This window comes from Podarcis tiliguerta, assembly GCF_965153285.1.
Source record: "Podarcis tiliguerta genome assembly, chromosome: 2".
In the NCBI taxonomy this organism is placed as follows: domain Eukaryota; kingdom Metazoa; phylum Chordata; class Lepidosauria; order Squamata; family Lacertidae; genus Podarcis; species Podarcis tiliguerta.
In genome coordinates this window covers 12,300,383-12,321,780 of record NC_139535.1, presented here as the reverse complement: position 1 = coordinate 12,321,780, position 21,398 = coordinate 12,300,383, and the positions used below count along the sequence as shown (strand labels likewise).

At 48.6% G+C, this 21,398-nt stretch overlaps 2 protein-coding genes and 1 long non-coding RNA gene across 7 annotated transcripts in view; 2 read left to right on the top strand and 1 right to left on the bottom strand.

Moving 5' to 3' along the window:
• C2 (complement C2) overlaps nucleotides 1-9,802 on the bottom strand; it is a 42,874-nt gene extending 33,072 nt beyond the window's left edge. For both annotated transcript variants that reach the window (XR_014507539.1, XM_083424966.1), the window contains exons 1-5: nucleotides 9,455-9,802; nucleotides 6,689-6,925; nucleotides 3,153-3,338; nucleotides 1,734-1,907; nucleotides 869-982 (exon numbers count right to left, since the gene is read on the bottom strand). Coding sequence is in view for 1 of the 2 variants with exons in the window: in XM_083424966.1 (XP_083281092.1) it covers nucleotides 869-982; nucleotides 1,734-1,907; nucleotides 3,153-3,338; nucleotides 6,689-6,925; nucleotides 9,455-9,743 (1,000 nt within the window). In the remaining variant the exon portion in view is untranslated. The remainder of the gene's footprint in view (nucleotides 1-868; nucleotides 983-1,733; nucleotides 1,908-3,152; nucleotides 3,339-6,688; nucleotides 6,926-9,454) is intronic.
• LOC310671053 overlaps nucleotides 1-21,398 on the top strand; it is a 63,373-nt gene that overhangs the window by 36,448 nt on the left and 5,527 nt on the right. The gene's annotated exons all lie outside the window — the stretch shown is intronic.
• Nucleotides 16,217-21,398, top strand: part of ZBTB12 (zinc finger and BTB domain containing 12) — an 86,475-nt gene continuing 81,293 nt past the window's right edge. For 2 of the 3 annotated variants that reach the window (XM_083425991.1, XM_083425989.1), the window contains exons 1-2: nucleotides 16,217-16,543; nucleotides 19,316-19,907. In XM_083425991.1, coding sequence (XP_083282117.1) covers nucleotides 19,411-19,907 — 497 coding nt within the window. In that variant the 5' untranslated portion in view covers nucleotides 16,217-16,543; nucleotides 19,316-19,410. Of the gene's footprint in view, nucleotides 16,666-19,315; nucleotides 19,908-21,398 lie in introns of all 3 variants that reach the window. The other variant, XM_083425990.1, reaches the window with a different exon arrangement.

The window sequence follows — 21,398 nt, the reverse complement described above, 5'->3', positions numbered from 1 at the left end:
GCTCCCCAAATCAACACAGACTGTGGAAACTTCACTCTGGACTTCAAGCATCTGGCATTGTGTGCCTCCCCATTCTTCCTCCAGACTCTGGGTCCTTGGTTTCCAAATGAGATGCAAAAGCTGCTCTCATCAGAAAAGAGATTTGGGGAGCCATGTCATCAGCTGGTGTTGGTCCACTGTGCTTCATTAAGTCCATGATATTCTAATTTTCCAAGCTTCACCTGTATTTTTTAAAAATAAAAAAACTGTCCAGTAGCATGCACACAAAAGCTAATACCAAGAACAAACTTAGTTGGTCTCTAAGGTGCTACTGGACAATTTTTTAATTTTAATTTTATATATTTCTACTGCGTCAGACCAACACGGCTTCCTACCTGTTTCACACCAAAGTATATCATGGGGAGAATATCATGGGGAACTTTGTCAAAAGCCATACTGAAATCAAGATACACTATGTCCACAGCTTTCCCCTAATCCACCAAGCTTGCAATTCTTAACAAAGTAGCCAAGAAGGATTGAGAAGGCTGATGGAAATACAGTGGTACCTTGGGTTAAGTACTTAATTCGTTCCGGAGATCTGTTCTTAACCTGAAACTGTTCTTAACCTGGAGCACCACTTTAGCTAATGGGGCCTCCCGCTGCTGGAGCACGATTTCTGTTCTCATCCTGAAGCAGAGTTCTTAACCTGAAGCACTATTTCTGGGTTAGCGGAGTCTGTAACCTGAAGCGTATGTAACCTGAAGTGTATGTAACTTGAGGCATCACTGTAACCCCACGGAAAGCACCCCTTTAAAATAATATGTGACTCTCTGTCTCTGCTCCGAGTCCCAGCTTGGCCTACAGAAACTACATCGGGGCTCAGACTCGCCTGCAGTGGTCTCAGACGGGTCAGGACCAGAAGATGACACGTCGCTCAGAACTTCAGTAAACGAGGCTCCAAATTCAGCTCTGACATCTTCAGCCCTATCGTAAGAATAGGGGGCTGTAAGGAAAAAGAAAAAGGGGTTGGGGGTGCTTTCTGTCACCGTGAGACAAGATGGCAAAGGTGTCAATAATTGTTCTCCCAAGGGGAGGTGGGGTGGAGTGTAAGTGATATAGAAAGAGCATAGACAGAGCCTGCCCTGCTGTGCACAGGAAATCACGTTATAATGAATTAGACGGGTGGCTTTCAACCTTTCCGAGTCCACAGCTCCCTTGACCAACTACATTCTTTCTGCGGCTTCCCCTGCGGAAGATGAAGCGGAGGCTGTTATGCATTCAGTGGTCTGTGTTTGTCTGGACTAAGGATTCTGAGCTCCTGTGTTCTGATTCGATACATGATATCCAATCACCAAACATTTCAGGATTTGGGTCTCTGCCATTGGCCCTTAAATTCTGAGTCATGATTCGCAGCTTGGGAGTTTAGACAGCCAATCACGTTGGCTTTCAGAAATGTATACAAGCAGTTGCGTTGCCCCTGTTATCCAGCTATGTAGTTCAATAAAGGTTCTTTCTGTTATCGCTGTGTCTTGTCCTGTGGGATCCCACCTACACTTCGAAGGGAATATCCAGAAGAAGGGAATTCCAAAAACTAGGTAGCATTAAAGGTTTAACAAAACAAGAAAAAGATTAAAGGAAGGGACATATGAGAGAAGAGCAAGAGAAAAAGGATACAGGAAGCCAGGGAAGACAGAGGATGGTGTGTGTGTGTGTGTGTGTGTGTGTGTGTGTGTGTGTGTGTGTGTGATGCTTACCTCTACAACTTGGCTCAGCTCCTGACCATTCACCCTCTGGAGTGCAGATCCGCTGGGAAGACCCCACAAGGTCCAGGCCACTCTGACACTGGAAGGAGACCCGGTCGCCAAGGCGGTTGCGCCCCCCAGTAGCAATTGCCCCTGGCGGGATGGCAACGCTTGGGCAGTGCCCCGCTGCAGAGAGGATGTGGATAAATGAGGGCAGAAACGCAGGATATGTGGAGTTATATATCATAAGGCAAGCACCACCACAAGCAAAGCACATCTCCAACTGCATATTGCAGGAAATTCCACGGCCCAAAACCAACTATGAGCCAACCTACCTGTTATGTTAGTCACACCATTTGCCCTCAAGTTATTACAGGGGAGCATTGTGTAGGACGCAGGTGGCGCTGTGGGTTAAACCACAGAGCCTAGGACTTGCCGATCAGAAGGTCGGCGGTTCGAATCCCCGCAACGGGGTGAGCTCCCGTTGCTCGGTCCCTGCTCCTGTCAACCTAGCAGTTCAAAAGCACGTCAAAGTACAAGTAGATCAATAGGTACTGCTCTGGCAGGAAGGTAAACGGCGTTTCCGTGCGCTGCTCTGCTTCGCCAGAAGTGGCTTAGTCATGCTGGCCACATGACCCGGAAGCTGTACGCTGGCTCCCTTGCCCTATAGAATGAGATGAGCGCCGCAACCCCAGAGTCGGTCACAGTTGGACCTAATGGTCAGGGGTACCTTTACCTATTGTGTAGGAGAAAGGGTTTTTTAACCCACTGTGGTCCCAATCCAGAGAGAGACCCCATTTTGGCTATTTGCACATTGGGGGTGGGGGTGGGAATTGTCCATTTGCTCCAAGAGGAGCACCCCTCCATACAAACAGAAGGCGGAGGGGGGCAGTGTGGATTGAGGCTATAGCAGGGGGCAAAGGGTTAAAGCCCACCTATATTCATGCTAGGCTTCCCAATTGGGTCACTGGATTTTTGTCAAAGAAATATATTGTACTCAAGGGCAAATGGTGTGAAAAACGTAACATGTAGTTTGACCCTAGTGTTGTCATCCTAAACACATCTAGTAGGGAGTACACATCTCGTGACAAGTGTTCTTTGCAACTTCCCCATGCACCTCTCAAAAATGTGGATGGGCTGGGCTGGGCCAGATTTTTGAACTTGAAATGAAGAATTTGGTCATCAACATGTATACTGTATTTCATTTTTTCCTAGCTATATCTGCAACCAAGGCACTGCATTCCAAGCAAACAGAAAACCCCAAACTAATTCAGTTCTCTAATGATGCAAAATGAACAAGGCATATATATATATGCAAAGTTCAATTCTGCAACTTGTATAAATTAGGCTATTTCGCGCAGAAGGTGTCTGCATGGTACATGTGTGTGTGTGCATGTGGTCAAGATGGGAGAGGAGTATTTAGGGATATACCTCCGTCGTCACAAACTGGAGAAGTCCCGTTCCAGCGTCCATTGGACAGGCAGTGCCGCCTGGAGGAACCCAGGAGCTGGTATCCATCCGAACACTCAAAGCTGAGGACGGCACCCACAGGATGCAAGCTTCGCCGCGGGCCAAAGGAGCCATTTTCAAAGGACCTCTGCGGAGGACAGCTTATCTCTGCAAAGGAGGAAGGACAAGGACAGAGCACATGGAACAAGGCTGTCGAGGCCCAGAATCCAAAATAATGCCAAAGCAGGCAGAGTCCACATTAGTGTCAATTATCCTTTTGCAATTACCAGGAAGCAGAATTAAAACTGCTGTTCCACGCAATACTTAATACAGTGGTACCTCTGGTTGTGAACGGGATCTGTTCCGGAGGCCCGTTCGAAACATGAAAAGAACGCAACCCGCAGTGGCGCATCTGCACAGACGCAGGTTACAATTCACTGCTTCTGCGCATGCGCGCAACATCATTTTGCGCTTCTGCGCATGCGAAACCGAGAAGTAACCCTTTCCGGTACTTCCAGGTCGCTGCAGAACGTAACCTGAAAGAATGTAACATGAAGCGGACGTAACATGAGGTATCACTGTACAGTGGTACCTCGGGTTACAGACGCTTCAGGTTACAGACTCCGCTAACCCAGAAATAGTACCTTGGGTTAAGAACTTTACCTCAGGATGAGAAAGGAAATCGTGTGGAGGCAGGGGGAGGCCCCATTAGCTAAAGTGGTACCTCAGGTTAAGAACAGTTTCAGGTTAAGAACAGACTTCCAGAGGAATTAAGTTCGTAACCTGAGGTACCACTGTATCAAGCTTTCATTCTCCTGCAAAGCCCTTCTTCATAGCCAGGATCCTTCTACGAAATCTCAGTATTTAAGTCCTATTCAGCATTAATTAGAAGTTTCCTCTTTCAGGATATGCCCATTTTGTTGCTTCCCTTTTCAACCCGGTGGGAGATTAGTGGTGAACTGCACTTTATGAGTCCGCTTCTGTTCTCTGCTTGGGGAGGAGGAAATTACCAGTGTGTTTCCCCCCCACCTTCACCCTTTCTTTTTCTTAACAGCACAGCACTATTTTGCTAGTGCTGAATTGTCTCCCAAGACAGACAGATGCCATCATCATATTATTATTATTCTTTGGCGATCACTTGTAGCCGAGTAAGATTGTCTTCCATGAACACGCTCTTAATGGTATGTCCACAAGTGACTGTGGAGGCCAATTCTGGATCCACACGTCCTTCCACAGTGGGGACATAGGTTTCCAAGTGGGAGTTGATCACGGTGAGGGTTTGCCAAACATGCCTTCCTCGTAGCTTGTTTCTCCCTTTCTCCCTGAGTTCTTCGAAGTCCATGACACCTTTTGTCAAGGCTATTCTCCAGTTAGAGTGCTCACAGGCCAGTCTTTCATCCTGAAGCTGAGGCTCCAATACTTTGGCCACCTCATGAGAAGAGAAGACTCCCTGGAAAAGACCCTGATGTTGGGAAAGATGGAGGGCACAAGGAGAAGGGGACGACAGAGGACGAGATGGTTGGACAGTGTTCTTAATCATAGAATCATAGAGTTGGAAGAGACCACAAGGGCCATCGAGTCCAACCCCCTGCCAAGCAGGAAACACCATCAGAGCACTCCTGACATATGGTTGTCAAGCCTCTGCTTAAAGACCTCCAAAGAAGGAGACTCCACCACACTCCTTGGCAGCAAATTCCACTGTCAAACAGCTCTTACTGTCAGGAAGTTCTTCCTAATGTTTAGGTGGAATCCTCTTTCTTGTAGTTTGGATCCATTGCTCCGTGTCCGCTTCTCTGGAGCAGCAGAAAACAACCTTTCTCCCTCCTCTATGTGACATCCTTTTATATATTTGAACATGGCTATCATATCACCCCTTAACCTCCTCTTCTCCAGGCTAAACATGTCCAGCTCCCTTAGCCGTTCCTCATAAGGCATCGTTTCCAGGCCTTTGACCATTTTGGTTGCCCTCCTCTGGACACGTTCCAGTTTGTCAGTGTCCTTCTTGAACTGCGGTGCCCAGAACTGGACACAGTACTCCAGGTGAGGTCTGACCAGAGCAGAATACAGTGGCACTATTACTTCCCTTGATCTAGATGCTATACTCCTATTGATGCAGCCCAGCATTGCATTGGCTTTTTTAGCTGCCGCGTCACACTGTTGAAGCTACGAACATGAGTTTGACCAAACTGCGGGAGGCAGTGGAAGACAGGAGTGCCTGGCGTGCTCTGGTCCATGGGGTAACGAAGAGTCGGGGTCACGAAGAGTCGGACACGACTAAATGACTAAACAACAACAACAACACTACATTTTTAAAGATTTTGTTTTCCACCAATATTTCGCTTTCCACTCTTAAGTTCAGAGTAGATGGTAATCAGGTAAGTTCGGAAGATGGTAATCAGGCATCCGCACAACATGACCAGTCCAACGAAGTTGATGTTGAAGAAACATTGCTTCAACACTGTTGATCTTTGCTTCTTCCAGTACACTGGTATTAGTTCACCTATCTTCCCAAGTGATGTGTAAAAAATTTTGGAGACACCGTTGATGGAATCTTTCGAGGAGTCGGAGATGGCATTTATAAGTGGTCTATGTTTCACAGGCTTACAGTAAGGTTGGTAGTAGAATAACTTTGTAAACAAGCATTTTAGTTTCCCTGAGAATGTCCCGGTTCTCAAACACTCTGCACTTCAGTCAGGAAAAAGCCACACTCGCAGAGCTCAGGCGATGCTGGATTTTGGCATCATTGTCATCAACACCAACATCATAATACGGGCACCGATAGCTGAAGATATCCCCTCTCCTTTCACCGACGCTTCCAAAAAGGAGTAATGTGGGGCCTGTGTCTCCCTTTGCCCCATGACAATTCCTGGGTGATGCATTCTGGGATACCTCAGGAAATGCCATCTCTCGCTCAAGCGACTTTAACAGTCATGGCTTCCCCCAGAGCACCCTGGGAACTGTTGCTTACCTCTCACAGAGTGCTGCAATTCCAAACACCCTTAACAAATGACAGTTCCAGGGTTTTGTTTTGTTTTTGAGGGGGGGGAGCCTGTTTAAAGCGGTATAATAGTGAAAAATAAGATGTGAGGTGTCCCTATATTTGGGTTCTGGACGGATCCACCACCTTCTCCAACCCCACACACGAGCACCCAGTTCCCAGCAGATTAAGTCCAAGGAAATGCAGCCCTCATTAAGGAGCAATAACACATACTGGAGCAATAACAGGCTTCTATCTGGTTACAGTGGTACCTCGGGTTAAGTACTTAATTCGTTCCAGAGGTCTGTTCTTAACCTGAAACTGTTCTTAACCTGAAGCACCACTTTAGATAATGGGGCCTCCTGCTGCTGCCGCACCGCCGGAGCACAATTTCTGTTCTCATCCTGAAGCAAAGTTCTTTACCTGAAGCAATATTTCTGGGTTAACGGAGTCTGTAACCTGAAGCGTATGTAACCTGAGGTACTACTGTACTCCATGAGCCCTCCAGAAAACCCCAAAGTAGTCAGCAACGCTCACTTACTTCGACACAGTGCTTGGCTGAGGGGGCTTTTGCCTGAGGATCGCATTGGAGTCCACTTTCCGTCTGACTGGCAGATCCGGCTTCGGGTTGGATACGGATAGCTGCCATCTGGGCAGGAATAGGTGAGGATGCTTCCTGGGCGAAACCCGTCTGAGAGTGACACGGTGCCGCCTCGGATAGACACAGACTCTGGGCACAATGGAGTTGCATCGAGGGCCGGTTCTTGTGTAGCTACGGCTGTGAAGGATAGGAAACGGGCGTCAGCTGCCTGGATTTAAAACCGCTTTAGGATTCTGACCCTCCGTCAGGATGCACTTTGAACCTGGAGTAAGTATTGCTACTGATTTTTCGCAATGGGCTTCAGCCTACAAAGCTGTTAGGAAGAGCTCTGCCTCAGATCAAAACACAGGTCCCCCAGACTTACAGGGATATTCCTGCTATTGTTTTGACAGAAGGGAGCATTCAGAGAAGTGATTCTGCAGAGAAGTGAAGTGCAGCTCAATACATTTTGCCACTAGTTCTGCTACAGGCATAAGGTAAAAGTAAAGGGACCCCTGACCGTTAGGTCCAGTCACGGACGACTCTGGGATTGTGCACTCATCTCACTTTACTGGCCGAGGGAGCCGGCATACAGCTTCCGGGTCATGTGGCCAGCATGACTAAGCCGCTTCTGGCGAACCAGAGCAGCGCACGGAAACGCCGTTTACCTTCCCGCCGGAGTGGTACCTATTTATCTACTTGCACTTTGACGTGCTTTCGGACTGCTAGGTTGGCAGGAGCAGGGACTGAGCAACGGAGCTCACCCCGTCGCAGGGATTTGAACCGCCAACCTTCTGGGACTAGCCCAAGGACTAGCTTAATTGACTACTGTTCCCAGATCTTTCTGGACTTTGTCCACAGTGGAAAAGAGACACCTGTTTTGTCAAAGCTAACTCGGCCTTAAAAGCTTAGTAGTTTCATGTTTGTGTATCAAATTTTAGGTTTTTTGGCAATTTGATGTACCAAGAATATTAGTTTGCCAATTGATGGTGCACTCTTCTATCGTCTCTCGAGACAGACAGATGCCAATAATAACAGGGTGGGGTTTTTTTTGACAGTTTGATGTACTGAGAAAATTAGTTTGCCAATTAGTGCAGTACTAGACTTTTGATCGCCTAGAACAGTGCATTTGAAATGATCTGCAAAAACAAATAAAAAAGAATCGATGGTGCCACTTTTGAGTTGCCCTGTTGTTGTGGCTCTCTTTTCAGTAAAGGAAGCATATTTACTGGTCAGACTTGGGCTGTGCACACACCACACATTTAAAGCACATTTCCCCCCAAAAGAATCCTGGGATGTATAGTTTATTAAGGGTGCTGGGAATTGTAGTTCTGTGAAGGGTAAACTGCAGTTCCCAGAATTCATTGGGGAAGGATATGTGATTTAAATGTATATTGTGCACACAGTTTAAATCTAATTCTACCAATCATCATCATCTTATTATTTATACCCCGCCCACTCTGGGTGGCTTGCAGCATATATAAAACACAGTAAAGCATCTAACATTAAAAACTTCCCGATACAGGGTTGCCTGCAGATATCTTCTATAAGATGTAGTTCTTTATCTCCTTGACATCTGATGGGAGGGCATTGCACAGGGCGGGTGCCACTACCAAGAAGGCCCTATGCCTGGTTCCCTATAACTTCACTTCTCACAGTGAGGGAACCCCCAGAAGACCCTTGGCAGAGGACCTCAGTGTCTGGGCTGAACGATGGGGGTGGAGACACTCCTTCAGGTAGAACTTCAAAGCACATTTCCACCCTCAAAGCATTCTGGGCACTGTAGTTTGTTGATTTAAGGGTTGCTGGGAATTCAGCTGTACCTCTGCCCGGGGTGAATTACAATGCCCAGAATTCTTTGAGGGAAAGAGTGTGCTTTGAATGAGCTTTAAAGGTATAGCCTCCACAAAGTGTCATTGAATTCAAGGGGAGGGAGACTTCAGAGCAAATAAAGGGAGATTTATGTTGTAAAAAGAAAGAAAAAAAAGAAAGAGTGGGAAAGGGAGAAAAACCGAAAGGAGCCAAAGTCCATTCGAAAAGCAGGGACAGCAAGGAATAAAAGACACTAGAAAGAGAAAAGAGATTTATTGTTGTCGATTTATTAATCGTCTCTTAAAGCACTGCAGTGGGACACGGGTGGCGCTGTGGGTTAAACCACAGAGCCTAGGACTTGCCATTCAGAAGGTCAGCAGTTCGAATCCCCACGACGGGTGAGCTCCCGCTGCTCGGTCCCTGCTCCTGCCAACCTAGCAGTTCGAAAGCATGTCAAAGTGAAAGTAGATAAATAGGTACCGCTCTGGCGGGAAGGTAAACGGCGTTTCCGCGCGCTGCTCTGGTTCACCACAAGCGGCTTAGTCATGCTGGCCACATGAAGCTGTAGGCCGGCTCCCTCGGCCAATAAAGCGAGATGAGCGCCACAACCCCAAAGTCACGACTGGACCTAATGGTCAGGGGTCCCTTTACCTTTTTTAAAGCACCGCAATGAACAAAACCAGTTTAAAAATGTGAAAGCATGGAATATATTTTAAGCCTTTGGAGAAAGAAAGCCTTTGGAGAAAGAGAGCTTTTAAAGGAAAAACATCAGGAAATATGGGATAAAAAATATGTTTTAGGGGAAACCCCAGGTTTAAAAAATGGGGAATTATTTTAAAGAGGGGTGGGCAGGCGACAGCCTCTGACCCCCGTCTCTTTCTCCCTCCCGCGCCCCATTGCCAGTGCCCCCCCTACCTGGCAAGAGGGCGAGGAGGGCGACGAGGAGGAGAGGCGCCGTCATGGTGCAGCCGCGTCCGAGGAGCCCGGCGTCCCCTTCTGGCTCCCAGGCAAGCGCTGCAGATCGGGAAATCCCCGCTGGTGCCCAAACGCTCCTGCTGCTGCTGCCGGGAAACGTCCCGGTCACTTTCGGATCCGCCTTCAGAGTGAGGAGAAAGGGGGATTGAGCAAGATCGCCGAAAGCTGCTACTCCCGGCCGCGATCGCAATGCCTGGGGTTGGCTCGATTCCGCTTCCTCCTTCTCCATCGCCGCCTTCAGGTTTATACTTATATGCCGCTGCTGTTCCTAACGACGCTCAAGGCCAGGAAACAAGCAGGCGCAAACCTGCCGGCACATTTTCTATAGTAGCTAAAGCCCATAATTCGCAAACTCACGAAAAAAACATCAAGGTTAATATACGGCATAGCTGTCAACGTTTCCCTTTTTTTAAGGGAAATTCTCTTATTCCGAATAGGATTCCTCGCAAGGAAAGGGAAAAGTTGACAGCTATGATATAGGGTTGCCAAGGTTATATAGGGTCAGACAGTGCTTTTTTTGCCCTGGAGGGACGCAGGGGTACACATACCCCTAAACATTTTGTGAATCTTTGTACTTTTGTCCATTTATGTAGTGTATCTATTTCCCCCCGGTTCTGAACTATAAAATGGTGATTTTCTTGAGTCAAAATGAGAGTACCCCTAAACATTTTTTAAGGGGGGGGGGGACACTGGGGTCAGACATCCCTGGGATTTGGCCTTCAGAAACAGAGTCCTGTGGAAATCACTTATATTCCCAGGGAAATCAGAGTTTGTTGTGATTTTGTCCAAAAAAAGTTCAACAACTTTTGTGTCCGGATTTTCACTTTTTGAAATATGGCAGCCCTAAAATAATTTTATTATTTGCACCCCATCCCTCTGACTGGGTTGCCCCAGATGCTCTGGGAAGCTTCCAACATATATGAAAGCATAATAAAGCATTAAACATTAAAAAAACTTCCCTATACAGGGCTGCCTTCAGAATACGGTTGCCCTAAATGCAAAGGCATTGTCCTCTTCTTTCCTCCAGGCAGCAGTGTTTCTGTGCCCCTAAAGAAATGCTTGACAGGTGTAAATCCAACAGGTGTAGCTTTTTCTGTGGGTTGTTTCAGAGACGAAGGTGCCATGTCCTTTTTTGTTTCTGCAAGCGTTAGCATTTTGGAAGATGCAGGACCCTGGCTGAAAGAGATGGGGAGCGATGGCAACCCTAATTTGGGGAAGCGGGGGGAGGCAGTCAGGGAATTGCAGTCCCGTAATACCTGGAGGAGGGACGCAGGTGGCGCTGTGGGTTAAACTGCAGAGCCTAGGACTTGCCGATCAGAAGGTCGGCGGTTCGAATCCCTGCGACGGGGTGAGCTCCCATTGCTCGGTCCCTGCTCCTGCCAACCTAGCAGTTCGAAAGCACGTCAAAGTGCAAGTAGATAAATAGGTACCGCTCCGGCGGGAAGGTAATCGGCATTTCCATGTGCTGCTCTGGTTCGCCAGAAGCGGCTTAGTCATGCCAGCCACATGACCAGGAAGCTGTACGCCGGCTCCCTTGGCCAGTAAAGCGAGATGAGCATCGCAACCCCAGAGTCGGTCACGACTGGACCTAATGGTCAGGGGTTCCTTTCCTTTACCTTTAATACCTGGAGGGGCCAACGTTGGCGTCCCCTGGCCAGCACAATGCAGACAGGGCTCCCCCATGGTGAAGAGGTTGTTGCTGCACCGGAGCATCTCAGCAAGGGCTGCGCATCGTTGAACTATGGAACTCACTGCCGCAGGATGCAGTGACTGGGGTGGTTTTAAAAGAGGGTTTTAAACCTGCTTGCAGGTTTCCCACAGGCATGCTGCTGGTCACTGTGAGAAAAGGATGCCGGAGCAGATGGGCCATTGGCCTGATCCAGCCCAGGGCTCCTCTCATGCTCAGTGTAAATAAGCGTTCAGGGTTAACTGCAGAAGCAGCCCACTCCATACCTTTAAAGCAGAGCCCACTTCCTTGTTAAGGGTGCAGGGAACTGTAGCTCTTTGAGAACTATCTGAACTATAGTTCCCAGGATTATTGGTGGGCTGGGGTTGGGGTGTGCGGTATGTATGCAGCCCCAGAGCCTCAATTCTCTTCAGATTGCTGCAGGCATATTCCAAATGTTGTGTTATCACACCCTAGTGGTCAAAGTTGGACCAGCAAACAGGCACAGGGCTGAGTAATATTTTCACCTCAAGGGTTGAATTCCGTTCGGGACAACCTTTCTTTTTATCTTGATATTTTATTAAGGATTTTCTTGTTTTACAGAAGTAAGTGTAATGCCTCGTTGTTGTTTTTCCATGTAACATTTTTACAAATCCATTTCATTTGTTGAGGCATTAGGGGGAGAAGAAAAGAAAAGAGAAAAGGGGGGGGTGGAGAGAGGGAAAATGGAAGGGGGTGACCTTTCTGAGGGACAGCAGGAGAGAGGACAGCGGTGGTGGGTCCAGAAGGAAAACCGGGAGGAGCAACGAATGTGAATTTTACATTGGCTTGGTTCTATACACTTCCCTCTCTGTCCTCCGTCCAGGCAAGCAGTGAGCATTGCCAGAGTTCAAGGGTGCGTTCTGGACTGGCGAAACCCCTCAAGGAGGAGGCAAGGTCTGTGGAGTGTCTCAAGGGCCAGACAGAGGGGCCTGGAGGGCCACATTTGCCTCTGTGGGCCTGAGATTCCCCTTCCTCCCTCCAAAACTTGGAACCAACACTGCTAGCAAGGAATGTGTGTGGTACCTAAAGACAACCTAGTTTGGCACTTTTTGCTTTGTGCAGCTGGCATGAGGTGTGATGGCAAAACATGCCCTCTGCAAACAACTCCCCTCCCCACTTTGATTTCCCGTAAATCTGTGTTATTTTTGCAAGTTTACTAAGGCAGGGGTCAAGGCTCTCTCCTAGCCTTCCCAGCATATCTAATCTTTCAAAGGTCCAATATCTTCCCACCCGGGTAAAACCATTGGCCCTTCCCATTCTAGTTAGGCAAAAACGAAAGTTTGAGATGTTGACATCTTTTACGTGTACTTTGTGGTTTTATTCTGCATTTTTATGCCCTGAGATCTTCAGATGAAGGTAGAAATAAATAAATGACGGATAGGCTCACAATTCAGCTGTGTTGATTGGGAAAGAAAGAAAGAAAGAAAGAAAGAAAGAAAGAAAGAAAGAAAGAAAGACATCAAGGGCTTATTGCAACCAGTTCAGGGATATCCAATACCACTGTTTTACATTTTAATTAGAATTGGAAACAGGTCACGAACCAGCAAGGAGCTGTGGCCCATGACAAATGGCACAAAAAATAATTTCCTGCTTATTAATGGGCAGAAGAGCTCCTAAAATATGTGAACAGCTCATAAAACATAACGGCGCTCCTGACTGAATAAGGTATACATTTAAGTGGCATGTGACAAATTTGTACCAACTGTTTTACCCACAAGACATTATACAGGAAAGTGCTCTAGCTCAGTGGCGGATCATCTTTCAGAAGGTCCCAGGTTCAAGCCCTACCATCTCCAAGTGGGGTTGGGGAAGATTCCCTGTCTGAAATGCTGGAGAGCTGCATAGAATCGTAGAATTGTAGAGTTGGAAGGGACCACGAGGGTCATCTAGTCCAACCCCCTGCAATTCAGGAATCTTTTGCGCAACGTGGGGCTCGAACCCACAACCTGGGGAATGAGAGTCTCCTGCTCAGTGTAGACAACGCTGAGCTAGATGGACAGTTTCCTATGTCCCTGACGGGTGGGATTCCACAAATGAGTCCTGTCGACAGAAGCCCTGTGCAAGGACTCCCCTGAAATTGAGCCTAAAAGACTGGGCAGGGGGAATTGACTTGGAAGCGAAAGACTATCAGACCTTGGACCTGGCGAAGGGGAGAGTCGCTTAGGAGTCGTTGCCAGTAAGCCTTTCCACAATGACTGCCTAAACACACACTGTATATTTAAAGGAACTGTAGTTTATGTGTGCTGGGAATTGTAGCTCTGTGAGGGGTATAATTTGCAGGATTATTTGGGGTGTGTCATGTGCACACAGCCACTATTTGGTGGCGCTGTGGGTTAAACCACAGAGCCTAGGACTTGCCGATCGGAAGGTCGGCGGTTCGAATCCCCGTGACGGGGTGAGCTCCCGTTGCTCGGTCCCTGCTCCTGCCAACCTAGCAGTTCGAAAGCACGTCAAAGTGCAAGTAGATAAATAGGTACCGCTCCGGCGGGAAGGTAAACGGCGTTTCCGTGCGCTGCTCTGGTTCACCAGAAGCGGCTTAATCATGTTGGCCACATGACCCGGAAGCTGTACGCCCTCGGCCAATAAAGCAAGATGAGCGTCGCAACTCCTGAGTCGGTCACGATTGGACCTAATGGTCAGGGGTCCCTTTACCTTTACCAAGCATAAGAAGCCAGACTTCCCCAGTATAGTGTAGTGATTAAGAGTGGTAGACCCGTAATCTGGTGAACCGGGTTCGCTTCCCTGCTCCTCCACATGCAGCTGCTGGGTGACCTTGGGCCAGTCACACTTCTTTGTAGTCTCTCAGCCCCACTCACCTCACAGAGTGTTTGTTGTGGGGGAGGAAGGGAAAGGAGAATGTTGTCCGCTTTGAGACTCCTTCGGGTAGTGATAAAGTGGGATATCAAATCCAAACTCCTCCTCCTCCTTACTATTCCTTATTCCGGGAATAGTTACATATTGAGGCACTTGGAACAGTTTGTCCACTTCTAAGGACTGCAGTTTAAGGAGACTGACAAACTGCAACATGTCCAGTAGAGGGGGGGGGAATGGAAGGAGCCAGGCATTGCTTTGGTCAGACAAGAGACAATTTACAGGTGATATGAGAGCAGTGGCGTAGCGTGGGTTGTCAGCACCCGGGGCAAGGCAAGTAATTTGCGCCCCTAACCCGGGGCAAGGCAAGTAATTTGCGCCCCCCCCCCCGCTGCACTGTCCCTCCCCCAGGTAGTCCCTCGCTCTCTCTCCGCACCGCACCGCACGCCTGGCACCCTCCCCTCCACAGTGGGTGGCGACCCGGCAGCTCGGATCGGATTCGCACAGCCAGCACTGCAGTGAGATAGAGTGAGTGAGCCAGGTAGGGGCAGAGAGCTGCGAGTGTGCCCACCCCCCAGATGTTGCGCCCAGTGCAGCCGGCCCCCCCTGCACCCCCCACGCTACGCCACTGTATGAGAGTCACCTTCAAATATTTGAAGGGCTGTTGCACAACAATGGAGCAAATTTGTTTTATGTTCCCTTGGCGCGAGGGCCCAAACCAATGGGTTGAAATCAAAAGAAAAAGGATTTCAACTAAACTTCCTGACAGTACGGGCTGTTCAACAATAAGAGACAGGCTGCCTCAGAAGGTGGTGGACTTTCTTCCACCAGAGGTTTTTAATCAGAGCCTGGAAGGCCACACCTAGCAGGGATGCTGCAGGACTTCCTGATTTGGCCATGGGGTTGGATAAGATGCTAGCATGGCTCAGCTGGTAGAGCATGAGATTCTTAATCTCAGGGTTGTGCGTTTGAGCCCCATGTTGCATTGCAGGGGGTTGGACTAGATGACCCTGGGAGTCCCTTCCAACTCTACAATTCCATGATCACTGGTAGGATTCTCTCTCCTCACCACCCTGTGCTGGTGCCAGGCTATTTTGTGTCCTAGACCAGGCTAACTACTTACACCCCACTAAAAAAAAAAAAAATAATGCTAACTGCAATTTTCCGAAACAGGCACCTTGTCAGGAAAAATAAATGGTAAAACATTAATTTATTTTAAATTGCAACAACAAGTAATGCAGCAAAGTTCAATTATCTTTCTCGAGTGCAAATGTTCCAGCACACAGATCCATTCCAGAGAATCTTGCGTAATGTGCTGTTAAAATTCAAGTGTCTCAAAAGTTTCCATCTTGGGCATATCAAAAAATCTATTGAGGGGACTTTCCACCCCTTCGCCCCTAATTCCTTCAGGACAAGCACTGATGCAATGCAAGCTATTACTTTTTTTAAAATGCTTTTTATTAGATTTTCACTAGTTACACAGCAAGCTATTATTTTTTTAATGCTTTTTGGTAGATTTTTATTAGTTACAGTTATATATTCCAGTCCGTATTTTCACACACACACATATATATCATACATATATATATATATGTGTGTGTGTGTGTATGTATAGATAGATAGATAGATAGATAGTGTGTGTGTGTGTATAATCCAAACAATATCCATGTTTTTTCACCAGTGATTTCTCACCACCTCATTGCAGCTTCTTCTATCCTATTTTTCCTTTCCATTGTGTTGTTTACCTTTGTTATCTTTTACTGGGGGTCATGTACCACCTGCGCAACATTTTCATGAAATTTTCTTTTATTGCGTAGCAGGCTGTAAATTTTGTCTCTTTTTGCCATAGTCGCAATGCAAGCTATTATTATCATTATTATTCAATACTACTACTAATAATAATAAGTTTGCGCCTTGAGAAACTGGTCAAATCCTCAAATAAAAGCAAAACATTGTCGGAAGTTCCTAAGCGACAGACTATAACGAAAGCCCGTCCGGGCGAGGAGCGGCATCCGGGGCCGCTTATAGGAGGCGGCAACGTGGCTCAAGCGCCGCTCCCGGGAAGCCGCGAAGCCTCCTCTGTTTCCAGAGGTGGGCGGGGATTGGTTGCCAAGGTGACTGGGGGGGGGGCGCGCGACCGGAACCTCGCTCCTCCCGCCAGCCTCCTTTCGCGGCGTCGCGCGTTTATGACGCCACGGGCCTTAAAGGGGAAGAGGGCGAGGATTCCCCCCTCCCTTCTCTTAAAGCGCCCGCGCTGGGGATTAGCAACTTGTCCCACCGTGCAGCCAAGTAGTTTCTTTCGCTCCCCCCCTCCCTCAACACGCCGCCCCCATTGGCTTTTTAAATTCCCCCCCCCTTCCCTATGTGGAGGACGAATATTCCTCCCCTTTCCCCGGCCGCCTGGCCCTTTAAGGAGGCCCCTTTAATTCCTTTCTCTGGCTCTTGCCTCCTTGTTTGGCCGTTCGGGGCCCACCCCTTCTCCTCCAAGAGAGGGGGAGCAAGGCTGCAAGGTGAGGAGGGGGAAGGGGAAGGAGGGGGGGCTGGGAAACTCAGAGGTGGGGGGGGGCAAAGGGTGCCTCTTTGCTGCTTGCTCGCGAGGAAGAAAGGAGCGTGCAAAAGGGGGCAGAGGAGGGTAAGCTAAAGAGGAGGAGGAGGAGGGTGGGGATGGTATTGTCTGCTCCCGGCTGTGAATGGGAAGTGGGGAAGACTTGCAAAAAAAGGAGAGGGGGCGGGGGGTGGGGGGGAAGAGAAAAAGAAAGAGCTGCTTTGCACTTGCTTGCTAGCAAAGGGGGTGTGTGAAAAGAGCGGGCGGTGGGCGTTTCGAAAACCTTGCAGAAAGGCGCGTTTATTCCTCTTTTTGGGGAAAATTTTAAATAGGAGAAAACGCACGCGCTGCTTGTACAGTGGTACCTCGGGTTACAGACGCTTCAGGTTGCATACGCTTCAGGTTGCAGACTCCGCTAACCCAGAAATAGTGCTTCAGGTTAAGAACTTTGTTTCAGGATGAGAACAGAAATCGTGCTCCGGTGGCAGCAGGAGCCTCCATGAGCTAAAGTGGTGCTTCAGGTTAAGAACAGACCTCCAGAACGAATGAAGTTCTTAACCCGAGGTACCACCGTGTTATCACGCGATGCCGCACGCGGGAGCATGGGAAGCTTTATTCCTTGCCAAAAAACCACCACCACCGGGGTGCAAAGGTGGAGCAGCGTTGGTGCGCCTCAGTCACCCATCACCACGCTGGATGGGTGTGATCGGGAGAGCTGCTTGGGGGGAGTTGGGGAAGGTTGGCAAGCCGTTTCACACGTTGCATGTAGGAGATTTTCCAGCGTTTGCTTGCAGGTGCCTCGGCGACCTGTTAGCTTTGGAGAAACACACCCACCCACCCACATAACGATCTGCATGGAGTTTAATCACTTTCTCTCTAAACCCCCCAATCGCTCACGTGCTTTCTCTGTGCAAAACCTAAATGCAGCAAACAGCATTTTAAAAAACCAAAAACATTTGTGGAGTTAATTGCATCTCTCTGCTTGCACATGCGTCTATTTCACAATGCATTCATGTGCTGGTAAGCCCGGTTCAGCTTCTGGTTCCCAGCAAATGTAACTCTCTTTGAACACACGGTTCAGCCATCTTATGGGCTGAATGAGATGGGATGGAAGTGTAAGCGTAGGTTTTCAAAATCACAGTGGCGGCGGACCTACATCTGCGCCTCTCTTTTTCAGTGTAACGTGTGAACTAAGATTTGGAAAGGGAGGTTAGATAAATGGGTGTTACTGTACTGGTGCACTGATCTCAAAAATCAAATCAAATATCTTTAATACGGGCAGTGACCAGAAAGCAATTTATAAAAATATGACATTAAAAGTAGTATTATGCTACGAATGACAGTAGAAATATGGCCAATTCACAGTATTGGTACTTATATTTATGACCAAGTTTCGACTTTTAAGGTTTTAAAATTCAATTCAGGTGTCACTACTGTTTATTATCATTTCTTCGATGTTTGCAATTTGAACTCCGTTGTTGACATCATTGCTCGTCTTATTCTTGTTGCAATGTAACAGTACTTTGCCACTTTGTGCACTGATCTCAAAAGAGGAAGTTAAAGAAAATGATGAACATCTTCATATACAGAACTGCCTTTTTTGTCAGCTGAGACATTATCTGGAGAAAACAGATCTGGCCTCATTCGCTTTCATCCTGGTTACATCCAGATTACACTACATGTGCTCTGCATGGGGCTGCTGTTAAAGGGGGCTTGAAAATTCAAGCATCACCTGGCTGCTGGGCAGGCCAGTCAATTGGAGCATATAGCACAAATTCTGTACTGGTCTTTCCAGGCCCAGTTGAAAGTGCTGGTGGTTCCCTTTAAAGATTTGGAACCCAGGTTATCTGAAGAGCTGCCTGCATCTTGGTCCTTTGTACTGGCTTTTCCAGGTTGTAAAATTTTCCAACTTCCCCACCACCTGCTGCTCCCGGCAAGCCGTAAAACACAGTGTCCTACAGGACTGGCAGGAGCTGAGCTGGCCCAGGATCTGCTGCATCTCAAACCCATTGCTGTCATTTGGCTGATGTAGCCTGGAGCAGGCTTTTGCCCAAACCGGGACGAATTAAGTACTTAACCCGAGGTACCACTGTATTTTAATCTTGTTTTTTAAGTTGTATTTCAATCAAATGGTATTTATTATTGGTTGTTAGCCGCCCTGAGCCCGGTCTTGGCTGGGGAGGGCAGGGTATAAATATTATTATTATTATTATTACAGTGGTGCCCTGCAAGACGAATGCCTCGCAAGACGGAAAACCCGCTAGACGAAAGGGTTTTCCGTTTTGGAGGTGCTTCGCAGGACGAATTTCTCTATGGGCTTGCTTCGCAAGACGAAAATGTCTTGCGATTCCTGGGGTTTTTTTCCCGCTCCCCACCCCCTTTTTCTAAGGCACTAAGCTGCTAATAGACTTTTAGCAGCTAATCCGCTAATCCCTTAAGCCTTTAATAGCCGCTAATAGCCACTAAACCGCTAATAGCGCTAATCCGCTAATGGGCTTGCTTCGCAAGACGAAAAAACCGCTAGACGAAGAGACTCACGGAACGGATTCTTTTCGTCTTGCGAGGCACCACTGTATTATTATTATTATCTGTTCAGCCTCTGTGAGAACAGGATGCTGGACTAGAAGGGCCATTGGCCTGATCCAGCGGGCTCTTCTAATGCCCTAAATGCCTCTCGGCCCCAAGGCTGTTGATCCTTCCATATTGCAGCACCACATTTTCCTCTCTTTGTTTTCAGTGTCTCGGCCTCCCGCCCTCCTGGGCCTGCCTCTTCTGCGTCTCCCTTCTCTCTCCACGCACAGCCTGACCCTCTTCTCCTTCCCGTGAGGACTGATGGCATCTGGCGTTGAGCTTCTTCGCTTCCAGCTGCCCGGCCACGAGGCGGCCACCCTTCGCAACATGAACCAGCTCCGCTCGGAGGAGCGCTTCTGCGATGTCACCATCGTGGCCGACAGCCTCAAGTTCCGGGGCCACAAGGTCATCCTGGCTGCCTGCTCCCCTTTCCTGAGGGACCAGTTCCTCCTCAACCCTTCCTCCGAGCTCCAGGTCTCCCTTATGCACAGCGCCAAGATCGTGGCCGACCTGCTCCTCTCCTGCTACACCGGCGCCCTGGAGTTTGCCGTCAGAGACATCGTCAACTACCTGACCGCCGCCAGCTACCTGCAGATGGAGCACGTGGTGGAGAAGTGCCGGAACGCCCTGTCCCAGTTCATCGAGCCCAAAATCAGCCTCAAGGAAGACTCGGCAAAGTTCGGAGGCCACCGGAGGTCCAAGTCCCCTAGCGTAGTTGGCTGCTCCACCTCGTCCCGCAAAGAACATTCACGCAAGAGGTTTGCTGAAGAATCCGCTTTCATCACATCCTTCCGCCCCCCCCCAATAAGTCCGCAAAAAAATCGGTCCACTTGAGCTCACATTACCCGCCTTAATCAAGTTCCTTCCCGAAAGAAGAAATAAAATAAAATAAAAAAGAAAACCAACTTTTGGGGAAGGGTTCCCCGCCTGGTCGCCTGGAGGTGATCTCTTGCCCACCACAGGTGACCAAGCCAAGTGGTTTAATGATAATATTTGTTTAAATGTGCAGTAAGGAATTCTTTGGGTAAGTAAGGCAATAGCACCATTTTCTGGTAGCCCATGAAATAAGCACACCACCGGCTTTAATTTTCAATTAATCTGAGCTACCGTATTTTTCGCCCTGTAGGACACACTTTTCCCCCTCCAAAAATGAAGGGGAAATGTGTGTGCATCCTATGGGGCGAATGCAGGCTTTTGCTGAAGCCTGGAGAGCGAGAGGGGTTGGTGCAGCCCAAAAGCTCGGGGGACAGCGGGGAGGCGCAGCGCCGCCACCCCGCTATTCCTCGACCTGGTCTGGAAGCTGGCGGGGGGGGGAGTAAGCTTGCTTCTCCCCTCTGCCAGCCCCACAAGCTCGGGGGATAGCGGGGAGGCGAAGGGCCGCCACCCTGCTATTCCCGGACCTGGTCTGGAGGCTGGCGGGGGGGGGGGAGCAAGCTTGCTTCTCCTCCCCGCCAGCCCCACAAGCCTGGGGGACAGCGGGGCAAGCCGCTGCCCCACGGAGGCTAGAGAGGCTGTCCCTGAAGGCAGAAGTGCTCCGTCTCCCTCTTCTAGCTTGGGGATGGCTGCGCAAACCTGGGGGGGGGGGAAATAAATTCCCCCCCTTGATTTCCCCCCCAAAAAACTAGGTGCATCCTATGGGCCGGTGCGTCCTATAGGGCGAAAAATACGGCAATTAACGTGTTTTGACTAAACAATCAGGTGCCAGTAGTAAGCGGGCAAGTTTTCCAGTGCGTTAATTGCAACCTATAGATATGGGAGATGGTCGGTAGCTCAGCGGTAGAGCCTGGTTTTTCTGCGTGGGAGGTTTTGCATTCAGCGACCTGACTTCTTGACCTAGAAGTAGTGCTGGGAATTGTCCTCTGCCCAAGACCTTGGAGAAATGCAGCCAATTAGTGGGAGGTGAAGGGCCCTGTGTGAGTGGCAGGTTAGGGAGGTTCTTCCAGGGTGTGAGGCTGGAAGAAGAGGGGGAAGCTCCCAGATAAGAGCTGGGAGGGTTCACTTTTCTATGTGTGGAATAAGGATTAAGATATAGTTGCAACAGAGGGCCTGGTGTTTGTTTTTTATTCTTCTCATTCTTTATTCTCTTGTTTATTTTTGCTTCTTTCCTGTTACATTGAAAATTCATGATAAAAATTGATTTTAAAAAGAGAAATGCAACCAATCAGAACCACTGGCCTCAAATCCCTCCGACTCTACCATGCCTGACAAACTGTGCCTGATGAGAGTTAATACTCCCAGCAACATCTGAA